Raw genomic sequence first — 22,723 nt, forward strand, 5'->3', positions numbered from 1 at the left:
TTGGTTGCGGCACTTGAACTCAGAGCCTGGGCACTGTCTCTTAGCTCTTTTGCTCAAGGCTGGTGCTCTATCCCTTTGAGCCACAGCTCCACTTCTGGCTTTCTGGTGGTTAACTGGAGACTGAAGTTTCATGGACTTTCTTGTTCAGGCTGGCTTTGTACTGCAATCTTCAGAGCTCAGTCTTCAGAATAGCTAGATTACAGGAGTGAACCACCAGTATCCAGCTTCACATCTACTTTTGCTAGTATTTGTCTGGTACTTGTTTGTCTTCCCCTTTACAACCTATGATAATGTTTTAGATTTGTCTTTTGCACCTTGTACATATGAATTTTATATTTTTACTCAAGCTTAAGGATTCTACAATATAACTTAGCCACCATATCATCAAAACACTTGGATTTTTTTCTTTTCTGCTTATTGGTTGATTTAAAAATCAATTCTGTTCTTGTCAACAGAGCCTACAATTCATGGCTCTGTTGAACTTAGGCATAACCAAGGTTATATCCAGGCAGAAGCTTAAGTCACAAGTGTATGTTGCACCACTCTTGCCTACGGCAATACAGCCAACAATGCTACGAATGGCATCAATTTACCAATCTGGCTACCAGGCTGAGGGAGATATAGAAGAACTTGTTTTTCAGCCAACCTACCAAAGGCATACAGCATGAACACACATGAACCTATGTGCAAAGTCCAGATTCAGGGTTACTGCAGCATCACCTAATTCATCCCTTACTTTATTTATTTTTAAGTGGTATGCCCCTTCTTACCAGAAGAACCAGTATTCAGAGTCCTGAATGTTTCACTTACTATATCCTGCCCTGTCTCCATCCATGTTAAGATGTACAACTTTATAGATACCAACCTGATTTTCACAGGTGCATTTAGTATTTAGACCTATTCAGATTTGTTGGAACCTTTTATAATTATGAAGGAGACTGACAGGTTACAAAGATGAACTTTTTGTGGTATCTTGGCTCATCAATTTCTTTGGTTTAAAAAACCTTTCATGGACTCATTATTCAAGCTATTTTGTAATACCTAGAGATTCTTCTAAGTAATCTAGCTACTGATAAAAGGTTAAACATGAATCTGATATTGGTACTGTCTCATTAACAAATACATTCATGAATACAGATATGCCAATTATTCTGTTCTCTCCTTTTATTTTTTTCTTCAGACTCAATGATTTGTGGCTGTCTTTGCAGATGAAGGCCTAAAATTGAACTTTGAAATACTTTTCCTTAGTCTGTAAATGTTCTGGTCCACTTTCAGTGAACTCAAATTCTGATTATTGGCACTTAAAATTATAATGGGACTACCATAGTTAAAGAGAAGATGGCTTAACTTCAGTTCGTTGGCCATCCTGAATCTTATCTCCAATTCCACGGTCACGCATGTCAGAACTCTCACTTCAGACAGCAGCTTTCTCCAGTATTAAATGCTCCAGAGATGGGTGGAGTGGCTTAGCTGTTCTACCCCTCAATTGAATGGTTCTCCAATAATCTTTTTATCTTCTAAAAAAATCCCACATTGCTCAACTTCTGGTTTTCCAATTCTATGATTTTTTTATTTTTACTATTTCTTCAGTCATTTCAGAAGGATTCTAGAAGAATAAAGGAGCTTGTTAAGTCGTCCATGTTCTATCTTAAGTCCCAGTATTTGATGTATAATCAGAAGTTTTTAAAATTCAATTTTATTTTTCTGGTCCTGTAAAAATAAAGTATTACTGTGTTGAGTCTAGAGAGTACTCTGTACATACACACTTGAATTACTGAATACAGGAATGGACTGGCAAGCAGGAGTAATTTTCAACCATAATAAAGAACAGATTGAATGCAAGATGACAAGTCTCTGTTACTCTGTTAACAGAATCCTGCTTGTATATAAATTGCATAGGCTATAGTAAGCAAAGAACATACCAACTTCTCAAGGCAGGCATACATTATGATCTTCTTAACTCAAAAATACTGAATTCCAATTACTTGAAAAGCTAAAATTGTCTACTAAGTAGCAAAAAGTAACTCTCTATCTCTCTCTATCTACCTACCTACCACCTTTCACCAATGAACAGTTTGGTTTTATGTAGCTCAAATTAGCAGAGTGCTTAATAGCTAGCTAGGAAGTTATCAAACTCAGTCTTTCTGCCTCAGCCTCCTAGTTTCTGGCATGCAACCATACCATTTCATATTAATAATATAAAGTCTATAGTGAAAGAAGACTAAGGCTCTAGTTCATATAAACTCATTTAACTTAAAACTTTTCCTACCTTTATCTCCCATTCTTAACCAGTATTCCTCACCTAAGAGATATAATCATATTTATTTTTCAATGAGGTCTTATTTCATTTTAGTTTTCTTATCTAGATTTGTTTCCCAGTTTCTTTTATCACAAATCTACACCATTATACTCTGAACCACCTCAAATTCACTGAGAAATCAAGTCTACATATTACCAATACATCTCATGCCTTTAAAAAAAAATTCTGTTGCATATATGAGCCTCTAGTTCTGTTGACTGGTTCCTTCTTTTTTTTTTTAACCAATCCTGGGCTTGAGCTCAGGGCCTGAGCACTGTCCTTGGACTTTCTCAAGGCTAGAGCTCTACCACTTGAGCCTCAACTCCACTTCTGGCTTTTTTTTATGTATGTGGTACCGAGGAATCGAACCCGGGTCTTCATGCATGCTAGGCAAGCACTTTAACCACGAGGCCCAACTCCCGGCCCCATGGTTCCTTCTTTTAACCCTACAAAGTTTAAGCCTCTTAGTCTAAAACAAATATTTTAGTTTTCCGTTTCCTTAGCTCATCCAAATTCCTTTAAAGAGTGGCTTATGTTGTCTGTACTTTTCCCTCAGGGAAGCCTTGTCCCCTTCATTTCTAAATTTCCCGTTCTTGCCAACTCACATGCCTGGGGCCTAACTGCCCAAATGGGATGGATGCTTACATTCTTGTCAGTGGGATTCTGTACTCTTCCTTTGTAAAACACAAAGAATACCACCTTCTGTCTCTCCCCCTAAAGCCTTTGGTTTTTATCTTTGACAATCTCCACAATTTTGTAATTCTATCCATTTTCATTTTAACTATTACTTATAGTCACTGATCAGTTGGCCACTTTTTTCCTTTTCTATACCTTTTATGTACACATCAAAACATCTAGTAGTCATCTCCTCCTGAACTTACACTTGTTTAAAATTCAACATATCCAAAACTAAACTCTCCAGAGCACTTTTTCATCCTACATTCAAGCTCAGTGTCACAAATGGAGTCCGCTTTCTGCCTCCCTCTTCCTTCCTACCCATAACCAATTCTAAAACTTACCCATTGTATTTCCTAAGATTCAGATTTATTTCTCCCCATTATCCATACTTTATTTTTGACCCTTTCCTGCTTTTGCTATTGTCTAATTCAAAAGTGACCAAAATTGTGTTTATTCAAATTGTAAAACATCCCATTTATCTAGTCTAAGCCCTTTCCAGACCCCTTCCCCTGCTTTGCTGGTTCCATTTTCTACCTCTACAACACTAGGTCTTTTAGGGGGAAAGGTTTGCTTTCTTGTTGAAAACCACAGCACACAAAATAGTGCTATACACATCAGCTCTCTGATGTTTATTGAATGAATGGTGTAAAGTGTCAAGAGGAAAAGTACATTAAGAGTTTTGTTATAAGTAGAAGTGAATCTTCCCATAATGGCTTCAATCCTCCATTTAAAAACACCATATGCTATAATAAAAATGTAAGAAAATTTATTAAAATCTGAGGGTAAAACATAATTTCAAAAGGTTTAAACCTATGTTAGGAGTGATAAAGAATGGATGCTTTCTTCAAGTTCAAAATCAGATCCAAGTGTATCACTTTCAGAATGTTCTAGTTGACTGGGCTTACTTTTATTTGTCTTGGATGAAAGAGTCACTATTCTATTTTCTTTCTTGACAAAAACATCTTTTTTTAGAGATTCAGTTTTAATTGGTTCATTAACCAAAAAACTACTTTCCCCAACTCCTTTGCTTTTCCAGTTTCCAAGCTGTTTCTTAGTCGAGTGTTTTTTGGTATGTTCACCTGTTTTGATCATTTTCTCGGAAGATGATTTGCTACTTCTAGACCACACCTCTTCATCTCTTTGACTTCCAGTTGCAGAAATCACATCAGCTAAAGGAGAATACGTTCTAGCAAGAAATTCTTCAAAAGATTCCTGCTGCTGCTCAGAAGCTGGGGTTCTGGCATCCACTGAGCTTTCCTGAGTGGAAGCCGGAGTACTAAAGGAGTCGAGTGGCAAAGGAATTCTAGCATCACTTGTGATTTCCTGAAACTAAAAGAAAAAAACTACAATAAAAATCCAGTGACCAAACAAAGATAACAAGAAAAAAAAGAGCTTATGTAAAGGTATGGCTCACACAGTACAGTGTGTACCTAGCGAGTACAAAGCCCTAAGCCCTACGTTCAAACTCCAGTACTGGATGAATGGATGGGTGGGTAGATGAATTGTTAGAGAGACACAGAGACAGACAGAGAGAAAGAAAGAGAATATAAAGAAGAGATCAAGCTGGGAGCCTATGGCTCATGTCTATAATCCTAGCTACTCAGGAGGCAGAAATCTGAGGATTGCGGTTTGAAGCCGACCGGACAGGAAAGTCTATGAGACACTTTATCTCCAATTAATCACCAGAAAACTGAAGTGGAGCTGTGGCTCAAGATGGTAGCGTATAAATAGCCTTGAGCAGAAAAGCTCAGGGACTGCGACCAGACTCAGTGTTGCAGCCTCATAAAAGACAAAAAAGAAGAAGAGGAGGAGAAGGAGGAGGAGGAAGAAGAGGAGGAGGAGGAAGAGGAAGAGGAGGAAGAAGGGGAGGGGGATGGGAAGGGGAGGGAAGAGGAGGCCAAAACTTCAAGGTAACCTTATTATTAAGCAGTTAGTTGATTATTTGTCATCTAACCATATATCATCAAGTGATTCAGACTAGATCTATATTCTAAGACTTTTGTTTTTTCTCTTACAAGCCTTTTTTCTCTAAGAAAATTGGTTTCCTTTCCATCCTCCATGCACATCAGAGTATTCAGTGTGTGTCTTGAGTTTACAGACTGTCAGTCCTGAGGCCAGCCTGAGACTTGCTGACAAGAGATGGGGCCCCAGGTAAGGCACAAGAAAAGCAGGAGAGTCCTGTGACACACAGGTTCCGGCTTATTCTTATAATCAGGGCACTGTCATTTGTATAATTTATTTTAAAAAGTTATCTGTATTAGTACTTGTACCTTCATTCGTGTTCCTTCACTGTAAGCTGACTGCATACAAATAGAAACCTAGATGAAATATGAATAAAATAGACATTTACAAAAATTTGTATTTGGGATATTCTCCTTACTCTTTCATTTCTTTTTTCACTAAGGATAATGTATTTTAAATACAACTTGTCAAAAGAACTGTTTTGGGGCCAGGAGTTTGCTCTAGTGGTAGAGTGCTTGCCTAGTATGCACGAAGACTCGGGTTCAATTCCTTGGTACCACATACATAGAAAAAAGCGAGAAGTGATGCTGAGGCTCAGGGGGTAGAGCTCTAGCCTTGAGAAAGTCCAAGGACAGTGCTCAGGCCCTGAGCTCAAACCCAGGAGTGGCAAAAACAACAAAAAAAAAGAACTCTTTTGTTATTTAAAGCAACCATAGTATGATACAACGGGTTCATACTTATTAACCTCAGATGTGGCAAGGACCCAAGGGCCCATGGAGACTGTGAGAGAAACCTGTTACTTTCTCTCTGGCTTAGTTGTTCCTTCTTTGTGATCATTTTTGAGTCATTAAATTCCACTGCCCTTACTTACTTGGATATTCTGCATTTGTCCTAAGGCATTCTGCTTTGGATCTGTCTGTTCTTCTTCCAGTGCCTTTTTTTCTTCTTTAGGTTGACTACTAACAGTGGAATTCATCTGGGGACGACCTAGTAAGTGAAAATCTGACTGATCTATTCCAGCCATAGTGGCAAGCTGTCCAAGCCTACACAGAGAAGGAGAGGAGGCAGAAGCAAGGGCTATTACAATCACAAAAGCATAGCTAAAATATCCCTACTTCTATAAAATGAAACATTTGAATAAATGAGTACTAAGATTCTAAAATCTTACAAGGTGATATCCTACTCCACAGTATAATGTGTACCTTTTTGTTCTCACATCGGTGCACATGCCTGCTCTGGGACCACATTACAGCACTCTGTCTATACAGTATCCACTACCCAACAGATTCAATATCACTTCATTTCACTTTTTTTTTTGCCAGTCCTGGGCTTTATTTAGCTCAGGGCCTGAGTTATGTCCTTGGACTTTCCTCAAGGCTAGAGCTCTGACACTTGAGCCTCAGCACCACTTCTGACTTTTTTCAATATATGTGGTACTAAGGAATTGAACCCAGGTCTTTGTGCATGCGAGGCAAACGCTCAACCACTAGGCCAAATTCCTGGCCCACTTCACTCTCTTTCTATGTATGTGGTACCAAGGAATCGAACCTGCATGATAGACAAGCACTCTACCACTAGGCCAAACTCCTGGCCTCTTTCTGTAGTTTTCAAGGACGTATTTGCTCCTTCCTAGCATCATCTCATTCACTGATACCACTACAGCAACCATCTCCAGCTCTCCATAGCAACATCATTCGTAGTTTGACAACTACGCTCTGTACCTATATATATTTCCTGCAGAGTCATGAGCATTCTAGTGTCTATGGCAATAACTTAACTCAAACTTGCTAGAAAAATGAAAAGCAAGGAAATTCCTGTATATTCTGGTTATGTCCAATTAAAATCCTCTTAATTTAGTCTTTTTTTTTTTTTTTTTGCCAGTCCTGGGGCTTGCCAGGCCCTGTCCTTGCACACTTTTTGCTCAAGGTTAGTCAGTGCTCTGCCACCTGAGCCACAGCACCACTTCCAGGTGTGTGTGTGTGTGTGTGTGTGTGTGTGTGTGTGTGTGTGTGTGTGTGTGTGTGTGTGTGTGTGTGTGTGTGTGTGTGTGTGTGTGTGTGTGTGTGTGTGTGTGTGTGTGTGTGTGTGTGGTACTGAGGAATCAAACTCAAGAATCATGTATGCCAGGCGAGCACTCTACCACTAGGCCACACTCCCAGCCCTAAGTTAGTCTTTTTTTTTTTTGCCAGTCCCGGGCTTGAGCTCAGGGCCTGAGCACTGTCCTTGGACTTTCTCAAGGCTAGAGCTCTACCACTTGAGCCTCAGCTCCACTTTTGGCTTTTTTTCTATGTATGTGGTACCTAGGAATCGAACCCGGGTCTTCATGCATTCTAGGCAAGCACTTTAACCACTAGGCCAAACTCCTGGCCCCCCTAAGTTAGTCTTTACCAAGAATTATACCTACTGATTATTCTATCTTGAGTTTAGTTTTTAAGATGGTGTGTCTATCAGGGTAAGTCTGCCCTTTTGTATTTCTTTTAAAATTAATTCTCTACTAAAAATATCAAGTATGCTGGGTGCTGGTAGCTTATACCTGTAATACTAAACTACTCAGGAAGCTAAGATCGGAGGATTAGGATTCAAAGCCAGCCCAAGCAGCAAAGTCTGTGAGACTCATTTCCAATTAACCACCAAAAAGGGAGTACAAGTGGCTCGCCCAAGTGGTAGAATACCAGCCTACCAAGAAAATGCTAAGACAGTGCTCAGTTCCTAAGTTCAAGCCCTAGGATCAGGACAAAAACAAAAATAAAACATCAAGCATATTGTTTATAGTAACAGAATGAGTATAACTTACAAAGGCTGCAGCTACTGAGCATTAAAATCATGGGCAAGGATTGCTCCACAGAGAATCAACTAACCCGGCATCTTTAAGGAGATCCAAGAAAGCATGGAACTTCTGAAAAGAACTCTCGATGCTGCCCAAAACTCCATCATCCAGGATCATGCTTGTCGCTGAATGTGCCTGAAGGGCTTCAGACAGCGAGAAATTTATGTTTCTTAACTGGGCATTTTCATTTTCTAGCTAAAAGAGAGGATTGAAAACATGAGATGATTTTTAAAAAACATGGGATTGAAAACATGAGACGTGGTTTTCTTTCATCTAAAGAAAACAGTTTTTGAGAAAACAAAACCTTTTACAAATGTAACTTAATTATAATTAATTTTTCACTGGAAAGGCAGTAACCATAACATATAGCCAATTCTTGAAGATACTTGACAAAACTTCATATATAACACTTTGATAATATGTCAGTTACTTTTTCCATTAACAATCTTTCATAAGATCATACATCTAACTGGTTAAATTCATAGTGGATCATTCTACATTAGAAAATTAGCCAAGGTTCTCTTTAAATGAGAAAATCAAATATAGTCATATCTGAGCAAAATGATAACCATGATATAATGTTAAGGATTAATTTTAGTAAGCTTAACATATAATGCACATGTTTGAAAGTCTCAAATCATACCATACAACTACCAATATCCATCCACCTCCTCTTGGCTTCCTGGTTCTGTTTATTCCCTATAGCTCACCCTGTCAGTATCCATGTTCTAAAATCACAAGTTAGCCCCACACTTGTGTCTCTCACAATGGTCATTTCATTCCTGATAGACTTTTGGTATCATCAGGTGCCTTAAATAATCAGGTGTCCAAAATTTCCTGAGTGTCCTTCAACCTAACAGATATACTTCCAAAGATCCTCCCTTAATCTCTGTTTGGAGTAATAAAGTCTATATATAGAATTTTCTAGCTTTTATGCGTGTTGTGCTCTCTTACCAACTTTTCGTTATCTTGCTCTTCTTTATATTACTTACCTTGCTACTTCACTCTTACTAGGCATCTGTTACTGTACATGCAATGTAACCCTAATAAGTACATTTCATCAATACAAAATAAGCTGTTGACATATAAAACTCTTGGGGGAGACAAAGTTTTATAAATTTTACTTATCGTCAGTCATGGGGCTTGAACTCAGGGCCTCAGCCCTGAGCTCTTTTGTTCAAGGCCAGAGCCTACCACACTGAGTCACAGCACCACTTTTTGTTTTCCAGTGGGCTGGCTCTTTTTCCTGCCAGGGCTGGCCTTGAACCATGATCCTCAAATCTCAGTCTCCTAAGTAGCTATAGGTATAAGCTACCAAAGCCCAACTAAGTTCTGCATTTTTTTTTTTTAAGTGGGTTATGGAGCTTGAACCTGGGTGCTGTCCCGGAGCTCTTCAGTTCAAGGCTACCACCTTACCCCGGGCCTGGGTACTGTCCCTGAGCTCTTCAGCTCAAGGCTACCACCCTACTCTTCAGCCAAGCCCCACTTCCCATTTACTAGAGGTTAATTGGAGATAAGAGTCTCAAGTTCTTTTGTACCCAGGCTGGCTTTGAACCTTGATCCTCAGATCTCAGGCTCCAGAGTAGCTAGATTACAGGAGTGAGCCACCACGCCCAGCTTAAGTTTTGCATTTTTAAAATAAACTTTTGGAATATAACCACATGACAGTATATACAATGCAAAGATAAAAATGCAACAAACTACATTTTCTCCTATTGAAGTTTAGGTATTTATGCATAGATGGCTTACTATGGCTTTATCTGTGGAGGGAAGAATCTCGAACTCAGGTCCTGGGATCTATCCCTAAGCTTTTTTATTCCAGGCTAGTGCTCTACCATTTGAGCCATAGCTCTACTTCCAGCTTTTTGGTGATTTACTGGTAATAAGAGTCTCGCAGATTTTCCTGCCCAAGCTGGCTTTGAATCATGATCATTAGATCTTAGCTTCCCAAGTTGCAAGGATTGCAGGTATGAGCTACCAGTACTTGGCATGGTATTAGTTTTAAAACAGAAGACAAATCACTAACTCAGAATATGAGAAAAGACATATTTACCTCACTGACTCGTTTATCAGCCTTAAGTCGTATTACTCTTTCCTCCTTTAACTGCTTTAGGCAAGCCTCTAATTTTTCCTGGTATTAAGAAAGTGAAAGTTATAACTCATACTCATTGTGCTGAATAACCGTACCCCATCCATGCCTCCCCGCACATACACAAGCTCTTCAGCTACAGATTTCACCAGGTCTTCATGAGCAGAGCCAGAGGTAAACACTGGTATGATACTGAGGTGACACAGTCCTCTACTTAAAGTAGCAAAGCATGCTAATGAGATTTGTGATCAAAACAAAGCAGATGTACTTAATTTAAAGCAGATTATACAGCACATTGTAGATTTATTCAAATCCCCCTTTTCCAACAAGAGCACATACGTATAGAGTCTAAAAAAAAAAACCCCAAGGCAATGAAAGGAAAATTAAGATTGTTATTTATGGGTTCCTTATAATAGGAAAAACTGTTAACATGTTTAACACATGAAATAATTATAAAATAAAATGAAAATGCAATTTCTAAAAAGCCTTTTGAAGGCATTTTATTACATGGTAAACATTGTTTTAAGTTTTCTCATTCAACTATTAAAAACTTCACAAGGAAAATATAAATATCAACTCTCCTATTCTTTGTATGTGTGCAGGTACTAGGACTTCTGCTTTTCAGCGCATGGCTGAGTCTACTACTTGAGCCACATCTTCAACCTGACTTTTTATTATTGGAAATGGAGCTTCATAAATTCTTCTGCCCATGCTGATGTTGAACTGGGTTCCTGCAAGTCTCAGCCTCCCAAGTAGCTAGGATTATAGAACAACCAGTGCCAGGCTCTGTCTTTTTAAATATAAGAAAACCAAGGCAGGGAAAAATAGAGAACACACACAAGGTCTCATCATGAGCTCAACAGTAGTTGGGCTTTGGATTCAGGAAGCTGGGTGACTGACCATCCCTCTTATCAAGGTCCAAAAATACCATGCACATGGGAAAACACTCATCATTTTCAAGGAAGACACTCAAGTTCTCAAAAGTGGGTCACTACTCGTGGTATGCAACATCCGAGTGTCCTGAAATGGCCCACAGTATCTCTTCTTTCTTGGTTGCCCTAGCTCCTCATTTTCAACCATCTAGAATATAATTAAGGTACACAAAGTAACTAACTTTCACAATTAGGCAACCCGTTGAAAAGGACAAGGCTCTTCCAAGTTAAACCTAAGGCACTAGGGAAAGTCTCTATTGGTAGCTTTGTTATGGCCAGAAATGTAAGGAAGGGTCTCTAAGTGCTGAGAGGCTCACCCAAATGACTGCTAGTGAGGAAAAGGAATCTCAGTCCTAAATATGGGAACTGAAATAGGCCAATTCCCTGACTGGACAAGGAATCAGATTCTCCCAGACCTCCAGATGATCAGGACAGTCTGAAGGACATAGTGAACAAAAAAATCCTCTTTAGCTTTTTTTTTTTTTTTTTTGCCAGTCCCAGGACTTGGACTCAGGGCCTGAGCACTGTCCTTGGGCATTCCTCAAGGCTAGCACTCTACCACATGAGCCACAGCACCACTTCTGGACTTTTCTGTGTATCTGGTACTGAGGAATTGAACCCAGGTCTTCGTGCATGCTAGGCAAGCACCACTAGGCCAAGCTCTCGGCTCCTCCCTTAGTTCTTTCTTCCTTTTTTCTTTTCCTTTGGTGCCAGAACTAGGGCTTGAACTCAGGCCTTCAAATTCTTGCTTATTAGCTTTTTATGCTCAAGGGTGGTACTCTACCAATTTAGCCACAGCTCTACTTCCAGCTTCCTACCTCTCTCCCCCAGTCCTAGGCTTCAGCTCAGGGCCTGAGGACTGTCCTTTCTCAAGGCTAGAGCTCTACTACTTGAGCCTCAGCACCATTTCCAGCTTTTTCTATGTATGTGGTACTGAGGAATCGAACCCAGGTCTTTGTGCATGCTAGGCAAGCATTCTACCACTAGGCCAAATCCTGGCTCCCTACTTCCAGCTTTTTAACTGGTTAATTGGAGATAAAAGTTTCTTGGATTTCTCAGATTTGTCTGTTCAGGCTGGATTCATGTCAAAATCTACACATTTCAGTCTCCCAAGAAGCTTTGTGAGCCACTGGCATGGTGCCTGGCCTCTTCTTTTTTTTTCCTCTGTGAAACCCCCTTCAGTGACAGTAAGCCCACAGGTAGAGGCCAGGAAACAGTTTGGAGCCAGTATCTTCTGGCATGGGACATTATGAGAGGCCCAAGGGGATGAGCCTGCCATAAATCCAATCTGTGCATTCCATTCTTTTTGTATGCTCTTTATTTTAATTTTTTTCCTGGTCATGGAGCTTGAACTCTAGGCCTTGGTGACGTCCCTGAGCATCTTTTTGCTCAAGGCTAGCACTCTAACACTACGAGCCATAGCACCACTTCTAGCCTTTTCTGTGATTAGATGGAGATAGTCTCACAGACTTGCCTGCCAGGGCTGGCTTTGAACCATGATCCTCAGATCTCAGCCACTTAAGTAGCTAGGAATTCAGGCATAAGCCACTGGTGCCTGACCTTTTATCTATTCTTGAGTTGTTCTAAAGATATCTAAGTACAATTATATGACATAATTTCTTACAGTGGAAGACGTTAGAACATGATGTCACATTGGCATGAGAAAAAAGTGTCTTTTCTTCCAGTTTTTTAATTTCTTGACAGGGTCTCAGTAGTTGCTCAGATTGACCTTGAACTGGAGACCCTCTGGATCTCAGTAATTAGCCTAGATTGGCCTTGAACTGGAGATCCTCTGGCTCAATCTCCACTAGCACAGAGCCCTGTGCCTGGTCCTCTGCCTCAGGATTCCCTCAGAGAGCAAGTCATGCTCTTTAAGGAAAATATGGCATCAAACATTTAGAAAGTAAAATCACTCTAAGTATTCCACTACTTCAATAACATTGTATCCACTTTCTCTAATTTTCCTTGTCATTTGTTCCCTCTGTTCTCTTCTACACTCTATTCCAAGCTGACTTTATTTTTGGAACACAGCTCCAATCAACATGCATGTCAAACTTTTATGTCCAACTTTCTTTCACTTAATTCTGAAAGGATTTTCTCACATCACAGGATTCGCAACCTTGACTTTTAAACGAAACATAAAATATTCAACTGAGGGGTATTATTGGTTCACTTAGTCACTCAACTAAATGCTCAAATTATTTTATAACTTTTCAATATTGTAAAGAAATTCACAATATATCCCAGACAGGCCTTGAACTTAAGATCCAAGTGATTCAGCTTTCTCAGAGCTGGGTACATTACTAGATCTTGTGAACATTTTGAGACATGTCCAAACTGTCTTCTATAAATCTTTTCTAAGTTTCACGCTGCTATTAGCAAGGGAACCTAACGTTTGGATGCATCACCTTTACCATGAACTACTGGCTTACTTTATATGAAAGGTATAAGTCTTTTGATGGAAGGTACATTTTATCCCCAGCACCTCCTGGCCTAGCACACAGTTAGCAAGCAATCAACACTGCTGAAAAACAAAGTTGTTTATGTGTGTGTGAAAGAATGTGTTTTTTTTTCCAATTGAATACTGAAAGCTTTCTCTTTGTTGAATCTGCATTTCTTTTCTCAACTAATTAGTAATTAAATTTCCTTTTTGAGATTTTTTTTTTTGAAAACTCAGGCTTTCTAGGGTCAAAGTTCTGACATCACCTACTAGTTGTAAAACCTTGATCAAGTTTAATAATTCTAGGCTTTAATTTCCCAACTATAAGATGGAGATAAAGTCATACTCCATACACTTTTGTTACTTATACATGAGTTACACACTGAAAATGTTCAGAAGAGCTGGTATACATCGTATGCCAGACTAAAGCAAAATGAACACATGAATACAATTAAAGACTCTTGATTAAAGTTAGTCATCTCTTCTCCACTCACACATTCAGCTCCTTCAAGGCAATCAATGCTTTAAGCATGTTTTTAGTTGTGAACCGACTCAATGTTGAAAGTACACAGAACAAAACTGTCAGGAATATCCGTGAAACCACTGCTTAAGAGTAGAGGTTTAAAACCCAGCACCTCTGACATCTTCCATGTCCAATCCCCATCACAAGTTCTCTTTTTTCATGCGTTAAACGTCATCCTAGGCTTTTATTTTTCTTTGTTGATTAGTCAGAGGACTTGAACTCAGGGCCTGGGCGCTGTCCCTGAACTCTTTTGCTCAAGGCTAGTGCTCTACTATTTTGAGCCATAGCTCCACTTCCAGCTCCTGGTAGTTAATTGGAGATAGGAGTATCACTGACTTTCGTGCTCTGGTTGGCTTTGAACTGCGATTCTCAGCTCCCAGTCTCCCAAGTAGAGAAGAGGCATGAACTACCAGTGCCCCGCTATCTTAGGCTTTCTTATAACCACTTCCTTTATAGACATGCAGATCTAACAAAATAGTTTGGTTTCATCTAGTGCTAAATTTATCTAGAAGGAATCATGGGACCTGCTGTCTTCTGACCTACCTTCCTTCCTTTGTTTTTCTTTTTTAAATTTTTTTGTCAGTTGTAGAGACTGAACTCTGGGCCTGGGCACTGTCCTTGAACTTTTTAGTTCAAGGCTAGAGCCCTAACCCTTGAGCCACAGCGCCACTTCTAGTATTCTGGTGGTTAACTGGAGATAAGAGTCTCATGGATTTTCATGCCCTACCTGGCTTTGAACTGGGATCATCAGATCTCAGCCTCTTGAGTAGCTAGGATTGCACACTTGAGCCACCTTGCTTGACCTTATTTTTTTCACTCAATATTGTTCTTTTTTTTTTGCCAGTCCCGGGCTTGAGCTCAGGGCCTGAGCACTGTCCTTGGACTTTCTCAAGGCTAGAGCTCTACCACTTGAGCCTCAGCACCACTTCTGGCTTTTTTTTCTATGTATGTGGTACCGAGGAATCGAACCCGGGTCTTCATGCATGCTAGGCAAACACTTTAACCACTAGGCCAAACTCCCAGCCCCTCAATATTGTTCTTAAAAAGAAAAATCACCTATTATGTACGTGTCTGTATATGTGGTACATGTAGCTGTAGTTCATTTGATTTTAAGGAGCTTTATTTTTAAATTTCACTTTGATTTATGGCTGTGAAAATAACTTCTCATCATTATTATTATTTTTTGCCAGTCCTAGGGCTTGAACTCAGGGCCTGTGCACTGTCCATGGGCTTTCTCAGGGCTAGCATTCTACCACTTGAGCCATAGCACCACCTTCTGCTTTTTCTATGTATGTGGTACCAAGGAATAGAACTCAGGTCTTCATGTATGCTAGGCAAGCACTCTTAACACTAGGCTAAACTCCTGGCCCCTAATTTCTCATTCTTAATGGACATTTGTGGTTTTTCTTTCCCCCAGATTTAATTGCTAGAAATAATACATACAGACCTTGTTTGTTGTGAATTTTTCTTGTGTACATATCCTGGGAAAACACAGACCTCTAGGCATTTATATGCTTCCAACTGACCATACAAAATACTTTCCAAAGTAGTTGTGATATCATATATTTTGTTTAAACAGTGGGTAAGAGTCCTATTACACTCCAGGTCTCCACTTCTAGTTTTTTGATAATCACTTAGAGATAAGAATCTCATGGACTTTCCTGCCTGGGTTGGCTTTAAACTGTAATCCTCAGATATCAGCCTCCTGAGTGGCTAGGATTACAGGCATGAACCACCAGCACCTACCTTTTCTTTCCTTTTTTTTTCAATAGAAAAATACAAAATTATCTGGGTGCCAGTGCTCACCTACATCCCAGGTCCAGAAGGTGGCATTTCTAAGTGTAGATAGCCATTAGGAAAGAGACCAAGATTAGAGACTACAGCTAATTTCTGATTCAAGATGTGCTGAAAACCCTCTAAGTTCTCTCTCTCTCTTTTTTTTTTTTTTTTTGCCAGTCCTGGGCTTGAGCTCAGGGCCTGAGCATTGTCCTTGGACTTTCTCAAGGCTAGAGCTCTACCACTTGAGCCTCAGCACCATTTCCAGCTTTTTTCTATGTATGTGGTACTGAGGAATCAAACCCAGGTCTTTGTGCATGCTAGGCAAGCACACTACCACTAGGCCAAACTCCCAGCCCTAAGTTCTCTCTTTTAAGAACCATCTAAAATAATGGTTTAAAGAATTATGCAGATCCACAGCAAGAAAATAGAAGAGATTCCAACATATATAGAAAATAGCATGGGTGGAAAATTAATGTAACTGAACCTGTAGAACAGAGAAAAACAATCATTAGCATATGCACAGAGCAGAATCTAATACTTCTGTGGACACAGCTCCATATCTAGCCATGCGAACCAGAGTTTTACTCTTGGATGTGATGGTTTATATAGGGAAGTTGACACCCAGCCTACATCCACAATCCTCAACTTTGAAAAAGTAAATTATCTGAGGAAAAGTTGAATAGCAAGTGTGGATTTTTCACTCTAGAAAAGGATAGTTGGGATATCCTATATTAACTGGCTTCTTCACTATTTCATGTGTAGTCTACTGTATTATTCCCAAATACATAATCAGAATCCACTTGATAGTTGGCTAACACTTAAACATGACAAGGGAAAAACAAGATTAAACAGGGGCTGGGAACGTAGCCTAGTGGTAGAGTGCTTGCCTAGCATGCAGGAAATGCTGGGTTCAATTCCTCAGTATCGCATACACAGAAAGAAAAGCTGGAAGTGGTGCTATGGCGCAAGTGCTGTAGGCAGAGCACTAGCCTTAAGCAAAAAGTGTCCAAGGACAGTGCTGTGCCCTGAATTCAAGCGCCAGGACTGTCCAAAGAAAAAAAGGATTCACTACATTTCCTGGCCTGGCATGGTGGTACACACCTGTAATAAAAGTACTTAGGGATGAAGGCAGAAGGATTGCAAGTTCAAGACCAGTTTGGACTACATAGAAAGAACTCTTCCTAGACTTAGAAAAAATCATATTAAGTGAAGTAAGCCAGACTCAAAGGAACTTAGGCTCAATGGTTTCCCTCATTCGTCATAATCAGTAGAAACCTTGGGCTCTACTAGCAGAGATCTGCAATAGAGCAAAATCTTGATACATAAGGCCATATAATGTGAAGCTAATTGAAAGGACCTCCAGGATATTGAAACAAAACAATGAATGATTGTTGTCCTTAATGTACTATGTTGTCTCTCATCTCCTTTGCTGTCCCTTGGTTATCTCATATTGGTATAGTATCTCACTTTGTTATCTGATATATTGAATTTATTTGTATTTGGATATTTGAAATTTGATAGGGAAGGGGGGAAAACCAAGACGGGGGGTGGGGGGTGGGGAGTGGGTGGGGGGGAGGGTAATGGGTACCAAGACATGTGAAAGGGTATCAATGTATGTGAATTAATGCACCTTCTATCTGGCAAATATCATGTAACCCTTTTACTAATTACAATAAAAAAAAAATAGGGCCGGGAGTTTGGCCTAGTGGTTAAAGTGCTTGCCTAGCATGCATGAAGACCCGGGTTCGATTCCTCGGTACCACATACATAGAAAAAAGCCGGAAGTGGTGCTGAGGCTCAAGTGGTAGAGCTCTAGCCTTGAGAAAGTCCAAGGACAGTGCTCAGGCCCTGAGCTCAAGCCCAGGACTGGCAAAAAAAAAAATAAATAAATAAAAAAATAAAAAAAAAATAATAAAAAAAAAGAACTCTTCCTAGAAAAGGAACAAAGATGCAAAAGCATCTGCGTAAAAATGTTCACCTCTATACATATATCACCTTTATAGTAACAATTTTAAAAGATGTTTTTAGATGTTCAATTTGCATGGAAAATGAGAGAACCGTTAATTAAAACCATGGCACTGCTATCAGAGCACAACAGTTTAGGTACAGCACCTGGGTCCACAACAACAACAATCCAAGATATATAAGACATAGCTCAAATGGGAGAACACTGCCTAACAAGTGTGGGGCCTAAGGCTTAATCCCAAGTATTAAGAAAAAAATTAATCATTATTTCTGTAAGCTCTGTAATTAAAGCAGGAATCAAGTAACTATAATATTTTTAACCTAGAAAGAATGTTTTTTTTTAACCACATTTTCTTTTGTCCACACAAACAGAAAAAATAGAATGACACTAAATGTCAGATTAGTAAAATAATACAATGTAGGTTTTATATATTTTTATTTTATGAAAAGTTTCAGTTAACAAAACATTTTCATCTCACTTTTATTGAAAATAAAGTTAATGGGCCAAGAGTGTAGCCTAGTGGTAGAATAATTGCTTAGCATGCCCAAAGACCTGGGTTTGATTCCTTGGTACCACATAAACAGAGAAAATCAGAAGTGGTGCTATAGCTCCAGTGGTAGAGCACTAGCCTTGAGAAAGCTCAAGCACAGTGCCCAGGCCCTGATCTCAAATCCAAGGACTGGTAAAAATAAAATTAATAAAAATAAAGTTACGTTGTCTTCATAATAAAAAAGTTCAGCTAATCCAATCCATTCTCTGGCTTTCAAAATACTAAGAAGCGGGACCAGGAGTTTGGCCTAGTGGTAGAGTGCTTGCTTAGCATGCACAAAGACCTGGGTTCGATTCTTCGGTACCACATAAATGAGAAAAAAGCCAGAAGTGGTGTTATGGCTCAAGTGGTAGAGTGTTAGCTTTGAGAAAACTCAAGCACAGTGCTCAGGCCCAGAGCCCAAGCCTGGGACTGGCAAAACAAAACAACCAAAATACTGAGAAGGGAGTGAAAAACTGAAAGAGCAAGGCAAGGGGTGACACTGTCTCAATAGAAATGTACTCTTCAGGCTGGGAGTTTGGCCTAGTGGTTAAAGTGCTTGCGTAGCATGCATGAAGACCCGGGTTTGATTCCTCGGTACCACATACATAGAAAAAAAGCTGGAAGTGGTGCTGAGGCTCAAGTGGTAGAGCTCTAGCCTTGAGAAAGTCCAAGGACAGTGCTCAGGCCCTGAGCTCAAGCCCAAGACTGGCAAAAAAAAAAAAAAAAAAAAAAAGAAATGTACTCATCACCTGACTCATGTAACTGTAACCCCTTTGTACATCATTTTTATAATAACAATTAAAAAAATAGTAATTCCATTGTTTACATACAATACTCAATTTCTTGAGCATATTTTATGAGCACTAAAATTCTCCTTAAATCTAATTCTAAAAAGGCCTCATGTGCTTCTCTTACCTTATTCTAATGTAAGGAATCATTTAGTGCCATATAACAAAAGTTGCCCCAGGGGCTTTTCACAAATGAGCTTCTGCCAAGTGCCAACTATAGTTTGAAATAATTTCTGTATTTTGAAATATTTCTGTATTTATACAGCTCTGTACCTGTAATGCCTCTTGTTTTACTGAAATGGTTTTCTCAGGTACTTCACAAACACTTTCTGAAGAATCATCAATTTCTTCGATCTCAGAGGATGAAGGACTCTCTACTGTCACAGTCACAGGAAAATCTCCTTGCTTAAACAGAAAAGACAGATTTGATAATAACAAACCAAACACTACTTGTTAAAGACAAAGTCTTTCTGAAATTTCAAGCCATTATTAGAAATGTCTTTCACTATTCCTTAGTTGATGAACAACACAGCAAAATGCCACTAATTCTTGAGGTTACTGTATCAAACTCTGTCATAAATACTTATAAGAGGAGCCGGGAGTTTGGCCAATGGTTAAAGTGCTTGCCTAGCATGCATGAAGACCCGGGTTCGATTCCTCGGTACCACATACATAGAAAAAAGCCGGAAGTGGAGCTGAGGCTCAAGTGGTAGAGCTCTAGCCTTGAGAAAGTCCAAGGACAGTGCTCAGGCCCTGAGCTCAAGCCCAGGACTGGCAAAAAAAAAAAAAAAAAAAATACTTATAAGAAAGTTGGAATTTCTAATTATTAAATTTCTTTTTCATGTAATTAAATGAAGGACTAGGATAAAATTTTCCACCTCAGGCCAATTTGACACTGTAGTTGAGAAACTCCCTTATATCAGACAAAAAAGTGTAGAGAAATTTAGGTTGTTTTAGGAAGAAAATCTATTAGCAAGGACTGAATAATATGTCATTCAGCTAACTGCAATTCATAAACATTGAAATGGCTTTAAATAAATCATACACACACAAACACACACACACACACACACACATATATGTGACTAAAACTGACCCATTATGCCAGGTGCTAGTAGCTTACACCTGTAATCTCAGCTACTCAGGAAGCTGAAATCTAAGAATTATAGTCCAAAGCCAGCTGAAGCAGGAAAATCTGTTGAGACTCTTTTACGTCCAATTAACTACCAAGAAGCTGAAAATGGAGCTATGGCTCAAAGGGGTACAACACTAGCTTTGAACTTTTAAAGCGCAGGGGCAGCCAGAAGCTGTTTATAACTATTCAGGAAACTGAGATCTGAGGACTATGGTTGGAAGCCAGCCTGAGAAGGCAAGTTTGTGAGAACCTTATCTCTAAATAACCCCCAGAAAACGAAAAAGTGGCACTGTGGCTCAAAATGGTAGAGCATTAGCCCCTAGTGAAGTTCAGGGACAATGCCTAGGACCTGAGTTCAAGGCCTATGACCAACAAAGAAGAAAATAAAAAAGCTCAGGGACAGTACCTAGGTCCTAAACTCAAGCCTCAGGATGGTCTCAAAATAAAAAACAAAAAACTAGGACAAATGTAGTATATTACCAATAAAATTCTATTAGGTTTCACTGTTACTTTACTAGTCAATGTTTCTATCTTTTTTTTTTTTGCCAGTCCTGGGCTTGACCTCAGGGCCTGAGCACTGTCCTTGGGCTTTCTCAAGGCTAGAGCTCTACCACTTGAGCCTCAGCTCCACTTCCGGCTTTTTTCTATGTATGTGGTACCGAGGAATCGAACCCGGGTCTTCATGCATTCTAGGCAAGCACTTTAACCACTAGGCCAAACTCCCGGCTAATGTTTCTATCTTTTAAAAAATGACTGACCTAGCCACAATCCTATAAAAAGAAGTCTACTGATCAACACAGAGGACTAGCATTACATACCTACACGAAAAACAGATCTTTAAACTTAGTATGTATTGTAAGTGGAAAATCTTGCGTATATGGAAATCTTTATGGTAGAGTGGGATCACATCCTGGCTTTTAGGTGTGCCAGAGCAGTACTGAGATTCAGAGTAAAAACCTAAGGTGCTCTTCTCAATTGCCCACAGCCATCTTTCACAGAGATCCTAGAGTCCCCTAGGATAACTAGAAAGGAAAACTGGATCCTGTGATACCATCAGCTTGCTCCAAGACTGTGGCAGGACATGTCTGGTAAGGGAGGAAGAAAAGCCTGAGAAAGCAGGGGCTCTGGCATTTGCTTCTTTCTTCTAGATTTAAGAATGATAAGACACACACACACACACACACACACACACACACACACCCAGAACTCCATTTCTTAAAAACTTTTGGACATGTTTGAATATACTAGCTCCATGTGTTAGAAGTAGTGGTCAAATTTGTTTCACTGGCAAGTTGATATGTGGGCTGGAGAAAGAGCATCCTATCTATAGGTGAACTACCAGGTCTATTCCAGAAAGTTGTGAAAAGATTTACTTCAAGGAAGAAAATGTTTTTTGTAAGATTCTGTTCAGCTTAAAGTTAGAGGATAACCCTCCACCTATGCAATCCTGCTTTATGTTACAAATATGATTAAAAAATACATACCTGCAGATGATTAGCTATATCACAAGTTTTAATTAATGGAAAACCCCTAGAAGGATATCAACAAATGATATTAGTTTGATATAAATATATTATCAATAAATCACACTTAATAGTATTATATACATTGTCTACATAGAACTAAATGATCTCAAATTAAGTACAGTGAAAGCTATATTACAGAGAAAACCAAACATTTAAGAATAAGGCTTTTTGGGAAGGGGTGGAGATGGGGACAAAACCATGAGAAGGGGTATCAATGTTTGAGAAGTAATGCGCCAACGATCTAGTAAATGTAACTGTAACCCCACTACACATTATAATAAAAAATTTAAAAAAATAATGGCTTTCCAGTATTTGAGACACATTTATTTCCTATGTTCAAAACGACTGACATTTCCAATATAGCTTCTTTAGTTAATGATATTTATCACTCTAATTTACAACTCTTTGTGACCAGGGTAGACTACTGACTAACAAGTATTCAAAAGAAGCTATAAAATTATAGTTACTGGGGGGGGGGGAAATGGGTACCAAGACATGTGAAAGGGTATCAATGTATGTGAATTAATGCACCTTCTGTCTGGCAAATATCATGTAACCCTTTTACTAATTACAATAAAAAACAAAAAAGGAAAAAAAAAGAAAAAATAAAAAAAATAAAGTTATAGTTACATAAAAATACAAAACTTGTTTCTTGGTATTAGTTTCTGTAATACCTTACATTACCATTTGTGAAAAAATACAGTAGTCAATTGACTAATGAAGAATATACATCAATTTAATGTGAGCAACTAAACAGCTATCTTATGTAGTTCCTACTTTCAGTTAGTCCTATTTAAAGTCAATTGTTTAGCAATTTTCATCCTTAATTTCTTGATACACAGCTATTAGAAAATAATCAAACATAATCTTAATGACTTACAGTACAATGTACTATAAAAATTTCTTTGAGGAGGCTGGGACAGTAGCCTAGTGGTAGAGTGCTCACCTGGCATGCACAAAGCCCTGGATTTGATTCCTTGGTACCACATACATAGAAAAATACAGAAGTGGCACTGTGGCTCAAGTGGCAGAATGCTAGTCTTGAGCAAAATGTGTCCAAGGACAGCGCCCAGGCCCTGAGTTCAAGCCCCAGGACTGGCAAAAAACTCATAAAAAACAAAACTTCTTTGAAACTGGGCAAAGTAGCTCATGCTTATAATCATACTTGGGAGGCAGAGATTAAAAGTTGGAGAAGATAGCAGTTTGAGGCCAGCTTAGGCAGCAAAGTTCATGACACTCCATCTTAA

At 39.2% G+C, this 22,723-nt stretch overlaps 1 protein-coding gene and 1 non-coding gene across 6 annotated transcripts in view; both read right to left on the reverse strand.

The window, feature by feature from the left end:
- Window positions 1-1,146: 1,146 nt before the first annotated feature.
- Window positions 1,147-22,723, reverse strand: part of Cep78 (centrosomal protein 78) — a 41,846-nt gene continuing 20,269 nt past the window's right edge. For 2 of the 5 annotated variants that reach the window (XM_090329610.1, XM_090329609.1), the window contains 7 exons: window positions 21,435-21,480; window positions 19,089-19,220; window positions 9,820-9,897; window positions 7,798-7,961; window positions 5,811-5,982; window positions 5,248-5,295; window positions 3,592-4,306 (listed from right to left, as the gene is read on the reverse strand). In XM_090329610.1, the coding sequence (XP_090185736.1) occupies window positions 3,788-4,306; window positions 5,248-5,295; window positions 5,811-5,982; window positions 7,798-7,961; window positions 9,820-9,897; window positions 19,089-19,220; window positions 21,435-21,480 (1,159 nt within the window). In that variant the 3' untranslated portion in view covers window positions 3,592-3,787. Of the gene's footprint in view, window positions 1,711-3,591; window positions 4,307-5,247; window positions 5,296-5,810; window positions 5,983-7,797; window positions 7,962-9,819; window positions 9,898-19,088; window positions 19,221-21,434; window positions 21,481-22,723 lie in introns of those variants that run through there. The other 3 variants (XM_090329612.1, XM_090329611.1, XM_090329613.1) reach the window with 2 other exon arrangements.
- On the reverse strand, window positions 11,950-12,081 carry LOC150065014 (small nucleolar RNA SNORA42/SNORA80 family). Its single transcript, XR_016535042.1, has one exon. It is a non-coding gene; the product is annotated as a small nucleolar RNA SNORA42/SNORA80 family (small nucleolar RNA).

This window comes from Megascapheus bottae, chromosome 3 (genome assembly GCF_031878675.1).
Source record: "Megascapheus bottae isolate mThoBot1 chromosome 3, mThoBot2.hap1, whole genome shotgun sequence".
Taxonomy (NCBI): domain Eukaryota; kingdom Metazoa; phylum Chordata; class Mammalia; order Rodentia; family Geomyidae; genus Megascapheus; species Megascapheus bottae.